Consider the following 14,624-nt stretch of genomic DNA (forward strand, 5'->3'; position numbering starts at 1 on the left):
GCGGGGGGGGGGGGGTGTCGGGGGTGACTCCGCGAGGATGGACGATGGAGTCCTCGACTCGGCGACGAAGAGCCGCTTATGATAATATAATAATACTTACTTGGGGCCTCGGAGTGCTACCTCCAAGCTCATTATGCGTTTAGTTCATAACTTCAATTGGATTCTTACTATCCCTACTGAGCCAAGGCTTTCATCCTGCCGTTGTCTCAAACCATCCTAATTATACAAGTAATTACTATCGCGAAGGAGGACGTTTTCAACTCATTGATTGTCCGCGATGATGCTGTATAAGCAAAGGTAGAGGGAGGGAGCTTTTGTCTTTCTTTCGCAATTTGAATATTTTATTCGAGTTGCGTCAACTCGGGTTAAACTTATCGTACGCTTTCTAATTTTTTATCGTACACTGAAAGAAGCGTCTGGTGACGATCGGCAGGATTTGATCAAATAGTTTCAACGAAATTGTTTGGTCGCAACCGTATCATTCGGTGCATATATCGTATTGCTGCATTATATACGGTGTTATACCGAGTGATTTGGTTGCGGTAATCAAGCAATTGAGTCGAAACTATGTGAAAAATCTTGACAATTGTTACCAAATCCTTTCTTCGCTGTTGAGATAGAAAAATGGTCGAATTTGTCGATATTCTCCTTGTATACGACAGTCTCGACGATAATGATTTTCCGGTCGCGTTTGCGCTCGGTCGTTCTTGACACGGCGCAGCTTCCGGAGGGGAAGGAAACGGAGAGCCGCTATTTACGACTTATCGCCAGTAAACGCATTTTAGAACAGAAAGGGAAGGAAGTATTGTTGATCCTCGCGTCGGGGAAATTTTTCACACAGAGTCCATACTGTCGCTCGCCGGGCTTTGAAATCAATCTCAGTACTCTGGGAACATGATAGTCCGACGCGAGTAGAACTTCTTCCTTCCTCCGCCTCGGTCCATTGAAAAAAGGCTCTTGAGTCCATCTCAAGGTATCGATTAACAAACACTCCAGCAGCTAGTGCTGCCTTTGTAGAGCCCGCTTTGCAGAGTAACCGCTCGTGGTAAAGCCGTTTCGAGCTTTCCTGAATGGCGCAGTGAAAGCTTTCTGTGCGAACGACTCACCGAGTGTTGCACAAGAGGCGGACCTTTCGAACTCCACAGAATAACGCGACCGTGCGCATCCATTTGTGCGCGGTAGAATTTCGCCGACCTAATCGAATTCCGGTTGCGTCGGCGAAATTTCCGCATTCGCGACCGCGGCGAGCGCGATATTTAATTTAGCGCCGTCGGTTTGGTATTCATGACGGGCCGCGCCGCGGACGTAAATCTAACGCTTTTGACGGAGTGCGCGGAAATATGTATCGACCCTTTGATTTTCTTTCCCGAAATCGCGCCGTTCGCGGGATTCGATTCGCGCGGCCGCCAGACCGCGACCCGTCCAAATTACTCACGGCTGCTCTCTCTCTTCTGCCATCCCCAATGAAACTCGCACTCTTTAACGTACTCTTCCCGCTCTTTTTTCTCCCCCGCGGGTGGAAAAAGCGTCTGCGAAATTGTCGCCGAGTCGCATTCTCTTTCGCAGTCCTCCGGTAATGTCCGTTCTCGCGCGCAGGAGAAGTGCGCCTCTCCGTATATTTTCACCTCGTATCTCCTCACCTTCCAACCGTTGCGAAGTTTCAACGAGTGAGGCGATAAAATAAGAAGCCCGATGGTAGAACCCGCCGTTTTTAGGTGGAAGGTCGCGTAACACGTAATGCAGCGCGTTGATTTACGCTCGCGCGCGCTCCTTCGCGCCGACAATTGAATACTTTCACTCGCCATATACCGAGAAAACCATTTGTCACGATAGTAATCATGCACTGTGCTACACACGTATGCAACGAAACGCTCGGTCATGGAAAGCGGAGACTCACCTTCGGACTTAGGTGCGGGTGGTTTGCGGGTGGCCCAATTCGTCCGGATACTTCTGCCGCCGAGCCATTGGCCGTTCATGGTACCGATGGCGCTCTCTGCCTCCTGTAAAAAGATTACAGCAAGGAAAATCAAAATTTTCTACCGCAATCTCGAGAGGCAACGCGTTCTCGTCGTATCGAGAGGGAGGTAGAAAGAAAGAGAGAGAGAGAGAGAGAGAGCGAAACAGAGAAAGAGCGGGTGGCCGTTTTGCCGATTACTTAGACGTGAAACTTGCATAGATTTCAATACTAATGTTCGCCCGAACTCCGCTCGGACCCACCCCTCTCGTTAATATTCGCTCGCTAACGATGTTTAATATTTCGCGCTATTTTTCTTCAATTTTGCGCTCTCCAATCTCGCGCAACCGCGGTTTTTCGGTTTTACAGCAGAAAATGTATTTATCCAGCAGCTCCAGCCGTGCAGTACATTGAATTTTATTCGGTTTTTATATTATCGCACCGTTCATTAATTCGCCCTTTGCGCTCAAAGTAGTCGTGGATTTTTGCAGGAGGCATTTCGGGTAAAAATACAAAATCTCTTTTTGCACACACGCACACGCGCGCGCGCGCGCGAACGATGGGATAATTTTATTTCGCAATTTCACGTACCACTTTATCGGGCGTCTACGAATGCACATGACTGAAGTTAGCATTTGTAAGAGTCTTACATTATAACATTCCGCTCTGCTTCCGCGAGCCGAAAAACACACAGAAAAATCCGCAAAAGTGTACGGATGAAAGTGGATGACCGAAAATCGCGTAAAACTCCCTGCGGCGCGGACGACAAACGCAATAATTGTCGAAAATTATCGGATATAATAGGATTGTATTTACGTATTACGGAATACGCTCGAAGAACTTTACTTCCGCCGCGCGCGAGGAGGCGAAGAATGAAAATAGCGCGCCGGCGCGCGAAAGCTCTCCCTTATTGTCTCTCGCAACGTCTGCAACAACAATCGCGGGGCGCCGTAAGAACCGGCGACGGCATCCGCGCGACGGGCGGCGGGGGGGGGNGCCGCATTCACACGCAAAACCGCGGATAAAACCAACAGGTATGTTGACGTCAATATTATCCGCGACTTATTGTTGATTCAGCCGCCGGTATCCCGCCAGCCATGGCCCTCGATCCAGGTCAACTTAATATACGTTTTGAAATTTTATTCGATCGACTGCACTCTTGATTCCACCCCGGATTTTCGCGAACCGCTCCCAGCGATCCGAGACATTTTCCATCGCGTCGTCGCGCTCTCTCTCTCTCTCTCTCCCTCCTCCTTCCGGGCGGAGGGACAGAGAATCGCCCTCGGCGAAGGGGTGGGTGATGCCGCCGCCGCCGTGGCGGCGACGGCGCGACTATTCGCTCTTACAGAAAGCTTTAACAAAACAGATTTCGGTGTTTAATTCGCGTGCGCGTGTGCGCCGGCTCATATATATATATNATAAAAAATAAGGCGAAGCTTCGGCATCGACCACGAAAAAGAGAGAGAGGGGCTCGGAAAGGATGGAAACGCGTCGGGGCGCGCCGCACGATATTCGTAGTGCTCGCGCGAAGGAAATATACACGGTATGACACACGTCATCGGGCTGCATCGTACACATGCGCGCTCGCGGTATGCATCGGCGACGGTGGCATTCGGACGGCAGTTTCGAAGGACGGCTGAGAGGGAGAGAGAGAGAGAGAGAGGAGGGGAGGGCAGAGGAAAGGACAGAAGAGAGAGAGCGAAGATGTTCTCGACGCGAAGAATTTCCCGAAAAAGTTTACTGTTCGGGAAGCTCTCCGGGTTTGTAGGTAGCGAGGCAGCGAGAGAGAGAGAGAGAGAGAGAGAAATATATGTATATATATATATATGCTTCGTTCTCTCCCTCTAGACTTCCGCGGTCTTTCCCTCCGCCTGCCTTCCCAGCTTCCACAGCGGTAGTCTACCGACTACCTCTCTCTCTCTCTCTCTCTCTGGTTCTCTCTACCCTCAGCCATTTGCGCTATTTGGGGGAATCCCCGGCTTCGCCTCTGCCTCATCTCCAGCCGTTACTTTCTTCCACGACGCGGGCTCCAGCCGAGGACTCTCTCCCGCGCGCGCGCGGTCTTCATCCTCTCCAACGGCCACTCCGCGCTACCCCAGATAAAGTATTTCCGATTCGAATTTCCATTCCTGATATGACGCCGCGCGTTCGCGCGGTTAGCCTAGATAGAGCGACCGAACGCGCGCCCCGCTCTAAGCCGATTCTAAACTTCGGTCGATATCCCAACGCCTCTTCGACCCACAAGCCCTGAAAACCACCGGCGCTTGGCCCCCTCTTCCGTCCGGCGTGACCAGAGCGTTTACGTGATACCAGAAGCACCACCGCCGCCGCCGCCGGTCGACCGGCTGGTCGGTCGGTCGACCGGCGGTTCGAGCTGTCCAAGCACACCCATCAAATCGAATTTCTTCCGCGGTCGGCGATGCTATAGACAGACGGGAGCACCGCGCGCAGCACCGACACCCAGCTGTTTTACACGCATTATTAAGTCATGCCCCGATATGGCGTTACGCGCCGTCGGATTACGTGGCCTTAACGAAACCTCCCTCCCGTCTGCATCGGACTGCATCGAGCCCCAATCGTGAGCGAGCGACCGCTGACCGAGAACTCGCGGTTCCCCGGCTTAATTGACGTTAGATTCCGCCGTTTCTCCAATTTCGTCCTCCGAGGGCTAATCTACCGACCGGGAGCGCTACGATGAAAACACGATCGACATAAATATCTTCGCGGTGTGATTGCGAAATTCGATTTCGCGACGACTAGGAGACGGATAGACAGGTGGATTACAACACTGAAAGCGTCATTCTATGTTTATTGTTAGTCACATGCCGTAGAAAAATAGAACGACGCTTGCAGCGCAGTAAATGTGAATCGGATCGCATCTATAGAGGGAGAAAGAGAGAGATTATTCTAATCGGTATTTCGAGCCGTTTATTTCGCGCGTTAGCGCGGCACAAGAATCTTACGTGACGTTTCACAATTTTCAGTGAAAACTTTATGATTCCATGACCAAGTGAAAATATGACTTGTTGTTTCAAAAATTCTGCGATACTCCTGCCACGCCCGTGTCCCCTGTTTCGTCAGAAAATAGTGACTATTTATTTACACGGTTGTTGTATATTCAATAACGTGTCAACGTGGCCGTTATGCAGCCGATATTTTGACTGGAGCCGTAAATAAAATAACGTCGGCGCGCACGCGAAGGCGCTAACCAATGCGCCGTAAATGACGCGTCTGATCGCCTTTGTTTGTTCAGCGTGAGCATACAAATCTATGCGGTTGTGCAAGTGCGCTTTTGTGTGCTTAAGGTCGTGAGTCATAACACCGCGCGATTTATCGATCAAGTGGTAAAACAACAAAAGTTGACAGTAACTAGAGCGGCCCGGAGCACTTACATAGCGAGTAGGCGCGCGAGTATACACTGACCAACAATTGCTAACAGGGGCACCACAGCTTAGACTACACGAGGGACCCGTCTCCGCACTAGAATAGATATCGACATTGTGCCATATACCGCGGGATAAAAAAAAAAGTAGTTGCACACAAAGCGCCTTTCGAAATAACGTTACGCGCGCGCGTTAAGGAGGAACGCCGCTGCGCGAAACGCTTTATTCGATACGCCGGTCTGAACGAGATCGATGCATTCTGATGGGGAACCTTAATGAAATTCTGACCGTTAAGGAAGAATTCAATAAGACTTTCATAAGAATCGAAAGGAATGACGTGATAAGGATATAAATTTTATAGTCTCGAGGAGAGGCATTCGCCTTCGCGAGGAATATTCCAGAAAAAAAGTATCCGTTTGGTAAACACTAATATTTAGCGCGCGTTCCATTTCCATCGATTACGACGTGCAGCCTTTAACATTGACTCTGCCAACTTCGCGCAGCGGTCCGCGTTTCCGCGGAGAAAATTTCTTTCCCCCCTCTCGTCCGACATTATTCTTCTTACGTTGTTGCTCGACTCGAGCTATTTATATCTCCGGAAATCGTATCTCCAGTCACAGATTTTCGATACAGTTTCGATCAGATGGTACAAATAGCGATATTCACGGTATGCCCGAAGGGCGAGCGAGGAACTCGACGAAACCGGATGTTCGTCTATTAAGAGATTCAGGAAATAGGATCTCGCTCGAAGTCGCCGCGTCGGGAAAAGTGTTGCCGGTAGGTAACGCGTCATTCGCGCTTGGACGAGCTTAGTACGTGAAACATATGAAACGTACAGGGGTGGAAAGACGCGAGGAGCCGTCGGGACATTATAAAGCTCGGTATTCATTAAATGCAGCACTCGAGTCTGTGCCCGTGAAGAAAAACGAGAATCCCGGGAATTCGTATTTCCTCGTACGTCTTAAAAGAGCCAGGATGCTGGGCGATCAGAGCTCGCGATTTAGGTACGTGTATCCGGCGGTCGAAGGATATAGTGGCGGCGGGACTGGTCGTCGGTGGATGCGCGAGGGGCGGGAGGGCCGGGCGAGGGAAAGGGGCGAAATTTTCGCGTGTTCCTCGAGGTTAACGGAGACACTCGGGAAATTTATACTTCGGCAATAGTAATACCGCGGGTGTGAGGCAGGTGCCGGCGGTGGTCCAGATCGATAGGACATTAAAACAGAGGGGAAACGAGAGAGGGTCTACCTTCGGGGCAGGCGCCTCGACGAATAACCCCGCTATAAACGGAGGAAAGCCTTCTTTTACTCAGCCGTACATCTAACTTCGCTGTGATTTACGTCGCGGATTTTGGTGGGTCACAGTAAAACTCCGGCCACTCTCCATTTAGCTCCCGAAAAATGATGTTGTAAACCGGTGACGGTCGGACCGTCCCCCTTATTTGATCAGCGGAAGCCGGGGCAGGATTTCGCGTCAAATTTGACACACACACGGATGTGACGGCAGTTCGAGATTTCGTTCTCGCCGACTTTCCAGAGACGACGATCGGAGTTGTGAGATGCGATAATTAAAATGCTGCTCGGGAGGGAATTATCTACCTTTGCCATTATGCCCCGCCGTAAGTCTGATTTACATAAAATGGATCGCCTCTTATCTCCGCCGCTCGCCGGTAGCCGGATAATTTGTCATTTCGTTTTTGACCGTAATCTCTTAAATACGGAGTTACGGATTGTTGTTGCTTTAATCGACGCTTCGCATGCTGCAGTTCCCTCCGGAACGGCGGCTGCTCGAAATTTTCTCCCGTGAGCGCGATTACATTTTCGTAAGAGGGCTACGGCACGGAGGGGGCGGAGAAAGAGCGCGATGCGTAAAGTTTTCTTGTAAAGTCTGTGAAGACTTGTAAGATCCTCGAGTTAACTTGGCATAAGTGTATTTTTTTGCCACTTAAGATGTACCGATTGATACATGCTCGAATAACGAACTCATCTTATTAAACTTTCAGTATAGGGGGGTTTTTTTTCTACGCGTGTTTCTCTCTTCTTTTTCTTTAGTTTTCATCGAAAAAGGGATACTGTTTCATGCGGTAGAAGCGAGGCACGACGGGAAAGTTTGCGTTTTGAGAGCTACGCATCTCTAACGGGCGCATCTAGTAGAGATTCGGAAATTCTCTAAGGGTGAAAATAACTTGTGACTATACTAGGGTACGCATTCGGTCGTCTACTTTTAACCGTATGCTTCCGCAACGAGTACAACGTAGTTTAACGATATTCCTACGAATTTTGAGTACCGTAGCTAAGGCTCATGTGATTAGGGTCGGCTTATTATCTCAGCTACGGTATAACGCTAATTTTCCTACAAACTTTGCTAATCTACTCCTTTCTAATGAGAACGGACATCGGGCGTAATAATATCGCGTGCTTACCGCCTTTTTGACGAACGAGACGAATCCATATCCTTTGGACTTTAAGGTTTGCGGATCCCTCACGACTCTGCAATCTCTGTAACAGAAATATAACGTACCTCGTGAGATCGAACGGCGTACAGGCGTAACGCGATTGAAGGTTCAGTAATTGTGAAATATCGCGCGATAGAGAAGCACGGCGATTAAATCCGGCGTTCTTCTCCGTACCGGGGGTTTGACACAAAACTCGCCTGATTAAAAGATCTCGGCTATTTCAGTCTTTCTCTGGATTCTCTGCGTCATTCGATATCAAGGCTGACGTAATTCTTTCATACATCCAATTACATTCTCCCCTTTGCCGCGAAACGATGAACATCGCGGCGCGCGCGTGTGCGCGCAAGCGAGAACGTTTGTTGCCAGCAATGTTTAGTATTTTCACAGACGTGAATCCGTTTATGCCGTCGTTATCGCGATATTACGGGAGGAGACTCACAACGACGCGGGGCCAGAGAGGGCAAAGGGGGCGGCGGACCTCAATTTGTTTCATGCGCAGTTGAATTTCGAAACGCTCATATTCTCTGGAAAAGTGCCGGCGACATTGCCGGGCGAATTGGGCTGCCGGACCGAGCTCGACGAATTCTTCCTCATAATTAAGATTCCAGTAGCGCCCGGCGGACAAAATTAGGAATACTGGAACGTGGCCCTGGAAGCTGCAGTCGTTTCGGCGAGAGCTCAAGGCGACGAGGAAATATTCTTTCGACCGATAGAGCGAATAAAATTTCGCGCTGCGTGTACTTCATCCGCGGCATTCTCTCTCTCTCTCTCTCTTTCTCTTTTTCTCTCCCTCCTCCGTCTCTCTGCCGTTATATCCGGCTATCTGGGATTTTTTTGACCGCGGGTGGGAATTTTCAAAAGACTGCGTCGCATGCGGTATCCACCGTCTACTATGCGCGGTGATTGATGTAGACTACGGTAGAACTTTGATGTATGACACTTTCCGCGTTTCCTACGGAATTAATTGCCCGTAGAAAAAATCGTCAGCGTGAAGGTGACAGTACCTGATCTTCCCTCCTTTATTGTCTCCTCGTCCGTGTGATGGATGAAGTAAGCGCAAGAGAGCAGCGGGTAATTAGGAAATAGATCGTCGAATCGGTATAAGTAACGGCCCATGGAGGCGGATATTCTTATGAAACATTTTATGATTGATTTAGAGTAAGGGTAATTTTATTCGACGTATTCGAAGCTTCGATATAATCCGACATTTGACGGCGAAGTTCGAAGATTCGAAATATCGAAACTGTTAATGGAACTGATTTTGGAGAGTGCGACAAAATACTGTGCGATTAGAGAGTACGTCTGCAAAACGAACACAGGTGCTTTCCAATTCTTGAAGTATCGAATATTCAAACATTCGCGTACAATGTGTCGAAGGTTGAGAAATTCGCAGCTTTGGAGCTTTCAGGAACCAAATATCATTTCTAGCCCTTATTTAGAGGGCCCCGTAAAGATTTTTTCCCCTTGACAAATCAAACGATCGTTTCCCTGCTTTGCCTTTATTTCAAATTTCGCTTTCGAGAGAGCGGTACCTGACAGGTTTGTTATGTCTGGTTAACGAGTTAAGTAATCGGGAAAGAAACGGAAACTTTTCGCGGTATTGTATTGAGGTACACGTCCATTCTAATGAAAATTAAAGGCTAAATATCATCAGTATTGAAATACTCCTCGCTTTCTCCGCCACTGTTCAGTTTGTTCGGCAAACTGAAAAGGCACGGCTCGGCGGAGATGAGTTATTAAAATGCATAATGCGCCGAGCCCCCTCCCATAATTTAAAGTGTTATGTTTAAAAAGTATAGCAAACAGCGTTTGCCACGATACACACGGATGGATTCGCAAAGCGAAGAATAGGCGCTGAGAGAAAAAAAAAGGAGAAAATAAAAATAGAAATGCAAAGCGAGGATGAATAAGGGAAAGAGAGGATGCTTCAAAGAAGGGTTGTCAAAAGGAAAGAACGTGAAAGGGAATAAAAGAGAAGGCAGGCGGAATTACGCGCGTTTCAGGCTGCAGCCGGTCGGTACTTCCACTCTGTGCATCAATTTGAATGCACACCTGCCGCGGTTTCGCCCGTAATTAAAACGATTAATCGATCAAAGGACGTATCTGGGCGGAAGTGGAAAGAGTGAGGAGAAATTCGTACTATGTGTACACCTTCCTAATGAATTAGGACGATGGGGAATAAGTTAACGAATCGACGGCCGATAGGAAATGTGCACGGTAATTAAATGTTTCGTGACTCGTCTCTCTGGACGTTTTCTTTAATGCGAGACGCAAACGAGGAGGAGGATGAAAACAAAAAGATGAAGGGGAAAGGGAACGAAGAAACTAGAAGGTGGTGAGGAGGAATCACGGCGGGGAGAGCGTGAATTAGACAGTGGATAAATCCGGAACAATGAACTGTCGGACTGGTCGATTAATCTTTATCGGAAATAAATTGTAAGCACACAACGACACGAAGCGTCGTTTTAACAGGCGTAGCCAAGAGGTGATTCTTCAGTGGCATCACGTACCAAGTAATAAATGTGAGGTGGATAATTTTGATCGACGACCCTCTCAGCACCCCCTTGCGCGGCGTTCTCGCGACTTCAAAGGCCTTTTGGAACCGCAATATACCGTTTCCGATTGCTTTTGCGCCGAACGGTCGGCGAATGTCGTAGTTTACGAGCGTGGAATGTTGAGTGGTCAATATAAGTTAGATGTGGAACACGCCACTAGTCGCCGCCTATGCCGTTGCCCACACTTCACATCGTTCACATCGCGTATCCGCAGCCGCCCACCCCTTTCATCGATATAAATATGAGCCGCACTCTCTGTGTGTTTTTCCTCGCGGTATAACGCACGTCGCTCGCTCTCTTTTCTTTCGCCCGTTTCTCCGACCGGGCTGCCCTCTCTCTCTCTCTCTCTCTCTCTCTCTCTACGTACGGCGAAACAATCGGCACGTCGGGCGTGCGCGCGCCGTGAATTTACGTTCCTCACCGCAAGCAAAAAAATGAAGAAAAAAGAAGATAGAGGTCGGGGAAAAGGGGGGAGAAAAATGACGAATTAATGCACGGTTATTGACGCGATAAATCTCAGAATTTAATTCAGGTTCCGTCGACTCCTGTGTGCGTCGCGCGACACGCCGTCGTCCCTCTCTCGTCCTTTTGGTGATATAGCCGCGACAACGCCAGAGGCTCGCCACCCTGGCAAAGCCTCGATAGGATAAAGAGTAAGTCTGGATTTATTGCCATCGAGCCAGTCGAACGCGATGGACGTGAGGATAGAAGAGTTTCTGCGTGGGTGGGTGAGTGGGTGGCGGGAGGGAGGGAGGAAAGGGGCGATGATTCAAATTGCGCGCTGGTAGACGTGTATTGCGGGGAAGGCGGGAGGGGGACTCTCTCCGGGTGTTGCGTCTCTCGTTTTATCAATTTCGAAGCTGCGACCCCGTGTCAATTTCTGCCGCTGTATATTCGGCCGGTTTCACTGCTCGTGACGCTCTTATTACGTCATAAATAATACGGGGGGCGTGAGTAAGTGGAGTAAGAATTAATCGCGACGTAATTTAGACATTCGCAGGGCGCGACCCCGTTGGTCGTAGGGAAATTTGCATCCAAGGATACACCGTGAGTTCACAGATTTATCGCCGCCGACTAGGTCGGTCGTGATAGACGCGCGAATGGAAGGATGGGCTGCGTCGATGTTTCAAATTGCACGCCGGAGGCGTAATCCGCAGAAAGATTGCGGGCCTTCCGTTCGTTCTATCAATTTTGAAATCTTGACTCTACGTTGTTTATATACGTGGCATCCGTTGCGATTACGGTGAAGGGAGAGGAAGGCTTTGCCTTCCTCTCACAGATGGCTGGATTCCCAAGGCAATCCAATCAATTATATTAATAGAGTTACATTACCGCTTTTACCGCTTCGAAAGCGATATCTCCCATTAGGAATCCTGCGCGACGGGGGGGAGGAAAGAGGGGGGGTGTTATATTTTATACACATATAATATACCGATTAAACGTTTATCGGCTCGAGATCGCGATTACATCGAGATATCGACGACTCGCGAAAGCTATTACAGTTATGACGGATAATATTATGGAGGACGGTCTCAACATTTTATCGCGTTGATTATGGCCCCGTACAGTCGGGTTGAGTTGCGCGAAGCAATTTCCTTAATGCGATTTAATTCTTTTTAAACAAGTCAAGATGGTTGAACCGTTTAGCAAGTTCTTGGATTCTGGTCTCTTGAATTCTGAGGTGAGTATAGCGGCGGAGGTTGTAAAATTCCCGCTGGTAATTCCTCTTATCCCGCACAGAGCAAAGTCCCCGGGCATTGACAAGAGCCTCGCTGGTCGGCGGTGCAATTTTGATAATTAACATGCGGATTCGCTCGTGCGGTATTTACTTAACAATCGCTAGTTTGCGGTGTCCGCCGTACGTACGCCGTTTCGTAAACAGCGTACTCTTTCGCCAGAATGCTCGATGCATTTCAACAAGTTTAAGCCGGTCTCCTTACCCTCCGCAATTTGTTTCGCGTCTCTTTTCCCCCTTCCTCCTATCTCCTTCCCGTCTACTACCTTACTCGTCTAACGCGCCATTTCCCTTCTGTACCGGTACCCGGGTACCGCCTTTTCCGTATGTATACACCATTTTACCGTTTTCCCAACACATTCAAACGTACATGACGATATTATAATTGAATTTCGGCCCGCGTAAAAGTTTTCCCCGGTTTACTTAGCGTGCAAAATCAGACATTGATGAAACTTTCCATTTGTGCGTGGCTCGTCCCACACTCCGCGGCCGGCCGGCAATTTTCCGCAGATAACGATGAAATTACAAATTTAAATTTCGACCAGGTGTGTGTCAAGCACATTTTTGTTATAGATTTTTCATCCATAAAATATTTTTCAGCTCAGCGAAACGCGTCGCGCATCCTAATTCACAATTCCGTCCGCACAATTCTTGCTGGTAGTCCGCGCAATTACGGAAAACCATTATGGAGTATATGGAGATTGCGAACTCGCTAAATCTTTCAGAACTCGCGTCACCCCGCGTAAACGCGATACATTACCGTACGCACGGTGAACGATAGTTTCGTTTTTTCTCGCGGGGAATTACGTCGTCAATATTACATCATGCGTCATGAGCATTTCGAAAAATGATATCTCGTTCGTCGTCAGAGCCTTCTGCGTTTCCAAAGCGAGGCTCTCTCGCTCCCCGTGAACTGTGAATATGCGTGTCACAAAGACCAGGCAATCTTAACTTCCATCAGCCCGAGTCGTATCGATGATCATTCGAGCGTCCCACGTGGTCCTTATACTCCGTATATTTTCGATAAGGCGCGCAGACGGCCGGGTATCCTGAATTGACGAAATCGTGTCACGACCTCATCAGTTTCATATCTTTAAGCCGCGAAACTTTCGCGTATTAACCTCCATTCCTTGATGCCGCTTTTTCATCTTTCATACTGCGCCGGTTCCTTTGACTACGGGACGGCGCTCCGCTGCGCAGGCAGTCTTTCCATTAGCCGCCGGAAAAATTCAAACTCATTAATTAGCCGGTAGGAGTGGCGCGTCAGCATGAAAATCTTTGTACCGTGGGATCTGGGGTCCTTATCGCCCGGGCAACCGAGATCGAAGAACACCATTTTCGAGGGACGGAGGACGGGAAGGGAAGCGGAACTGCTCGGACGCGCGAACGGCCGTTTCGCGGGAACAGATTCATCAATCTACTTACAAATAATCGCCGCGGAGTACTATCGTTCATCAGCATTTGATCGCTATTCTCGAAGCGGCGTTTATCGATTTCCGCATCAGGCGAATAACAACTTATCTGTTTACGAGAGAAAGAAATATCAAGTTGGGGGAGAGGGAGACCGCCGCCACGGGGGCGGGAGAGAGAACATTTATAAAGCGCGTGACAACCGACTGATTATGTCATCGCGTCGAATTCGCGGGGGAACCGGGTCAGAGACGCGCGATTTATTAATTGTTAAACCGGACCGTGCGATCGCGCCAATTGCACGTGATCGAAATTACGTAAACACACACACACACACGTGCGATTTTCGCGCGGAGCACTTCGGGCCGCTTCATAAACGCGGAGATAAAGCGTCACACGTATGGCGCACAAATTTCGTTCTTTACTTTCGCGCCCCGTGTTTCGGGCGCTACAGGGGAAAGCCTTTATCGGAAATATTTCGAGTTCAAGCGGCAAGTGGTGTATAGTGCAGTTTTCTATGCCAGCGGGAGTTGTTATCTTCTCGCCGTATAATGAATCCCGCGGGATGTAAGTTATGAATTTATAACCCTCTCACGGCCGGGAGGTTGAAATATTTTCGATAAGGAGTTACTCCCTCGCTCTTCGGTTATGAATAGCGGAAAAGCCGGGCTGGCTGACACCTTATTATCGATCGTTATCAAGTTCTACCGTCGACCGAAGATTTCGTTAGATTTCACCCCCTCCCCCTGCCAGCTCAAGCGTTTTACTTACATTCGATTTCATGTTTAACGGTCGGTTATCGCCCGCCGCCGCGTTTCATCGTCGATTCGTTTGCGCCCGACCGCTGCGCGCGGTTCGCGAAATTGCGCATTCTGCATGCGTATATATATGTACATATATATTATACGCATGTAACTCGGAAACCGCGGCGAAACCGGTTTACACTATCAACAGGGTTAAGAATGTTTATGAAGCATTAAAGAGCGGCATTTTAGTAATGCCGGTCAATCAAGTGGCGCGATTGTTTGCAGAAACTTTGCTGACTCGGAGTAATGTAGCGAGAAAGAGAAAGAGAGGGAGAAAGAACTTTGTTCTCCCGAGAAACAACACGCACAGACTTACGCCTCATAACTCC

At 48.9% G+C, this 14,624-nt stretch overlaps 1 protein-coding gene across 4 annotated transcripts in view; it reads right to left on the reverse strand.

Moving 5' to 3' along the window:
• The window catches only part of LOC106749769 (nucleolysin TIAR), a 229,398-nt gene that overhangs the window by 39,604 nt on the left and 175,170 nt on the right, over nt 1-14,624 (reverse strand). For all 4 annotated transcript variants that reach the window (XM_014629543.1, XM_014629544.1, XM_014629542.1 and 1 more), the window contains exons 3-4: nt 7,757-7,832; nt 1,898-2,000 (exon numbers count right to left, since the gene is read on the reverse strand). In XM_014629543.1, coding sequence (XP_014485029.1) covers nt 1,898-2,000; nt 7,757-7,832 — 179 coding nt within the window. The remainder of the gene's footprint in view (nt 1-1,897; nt 2,001-7,756; nt 7,833-14,624) is intronic.

Source organism: Dinoponera quadriceps, unplaced genomic scaffold (assembly GCF_001313825.1).
Source record: "Dinoponera quadriceps isolate SergipeBrazil2010 unplaced genomic scaffold, ASM131382v1 scaffold3289, whole genome shotgun sequence".
NCBI lineage: Eukaryota > Metazoa > Arthropoda > Insecta > Hymenoptera > Formicidae > Dinoponera > Dinoponera quadriceps.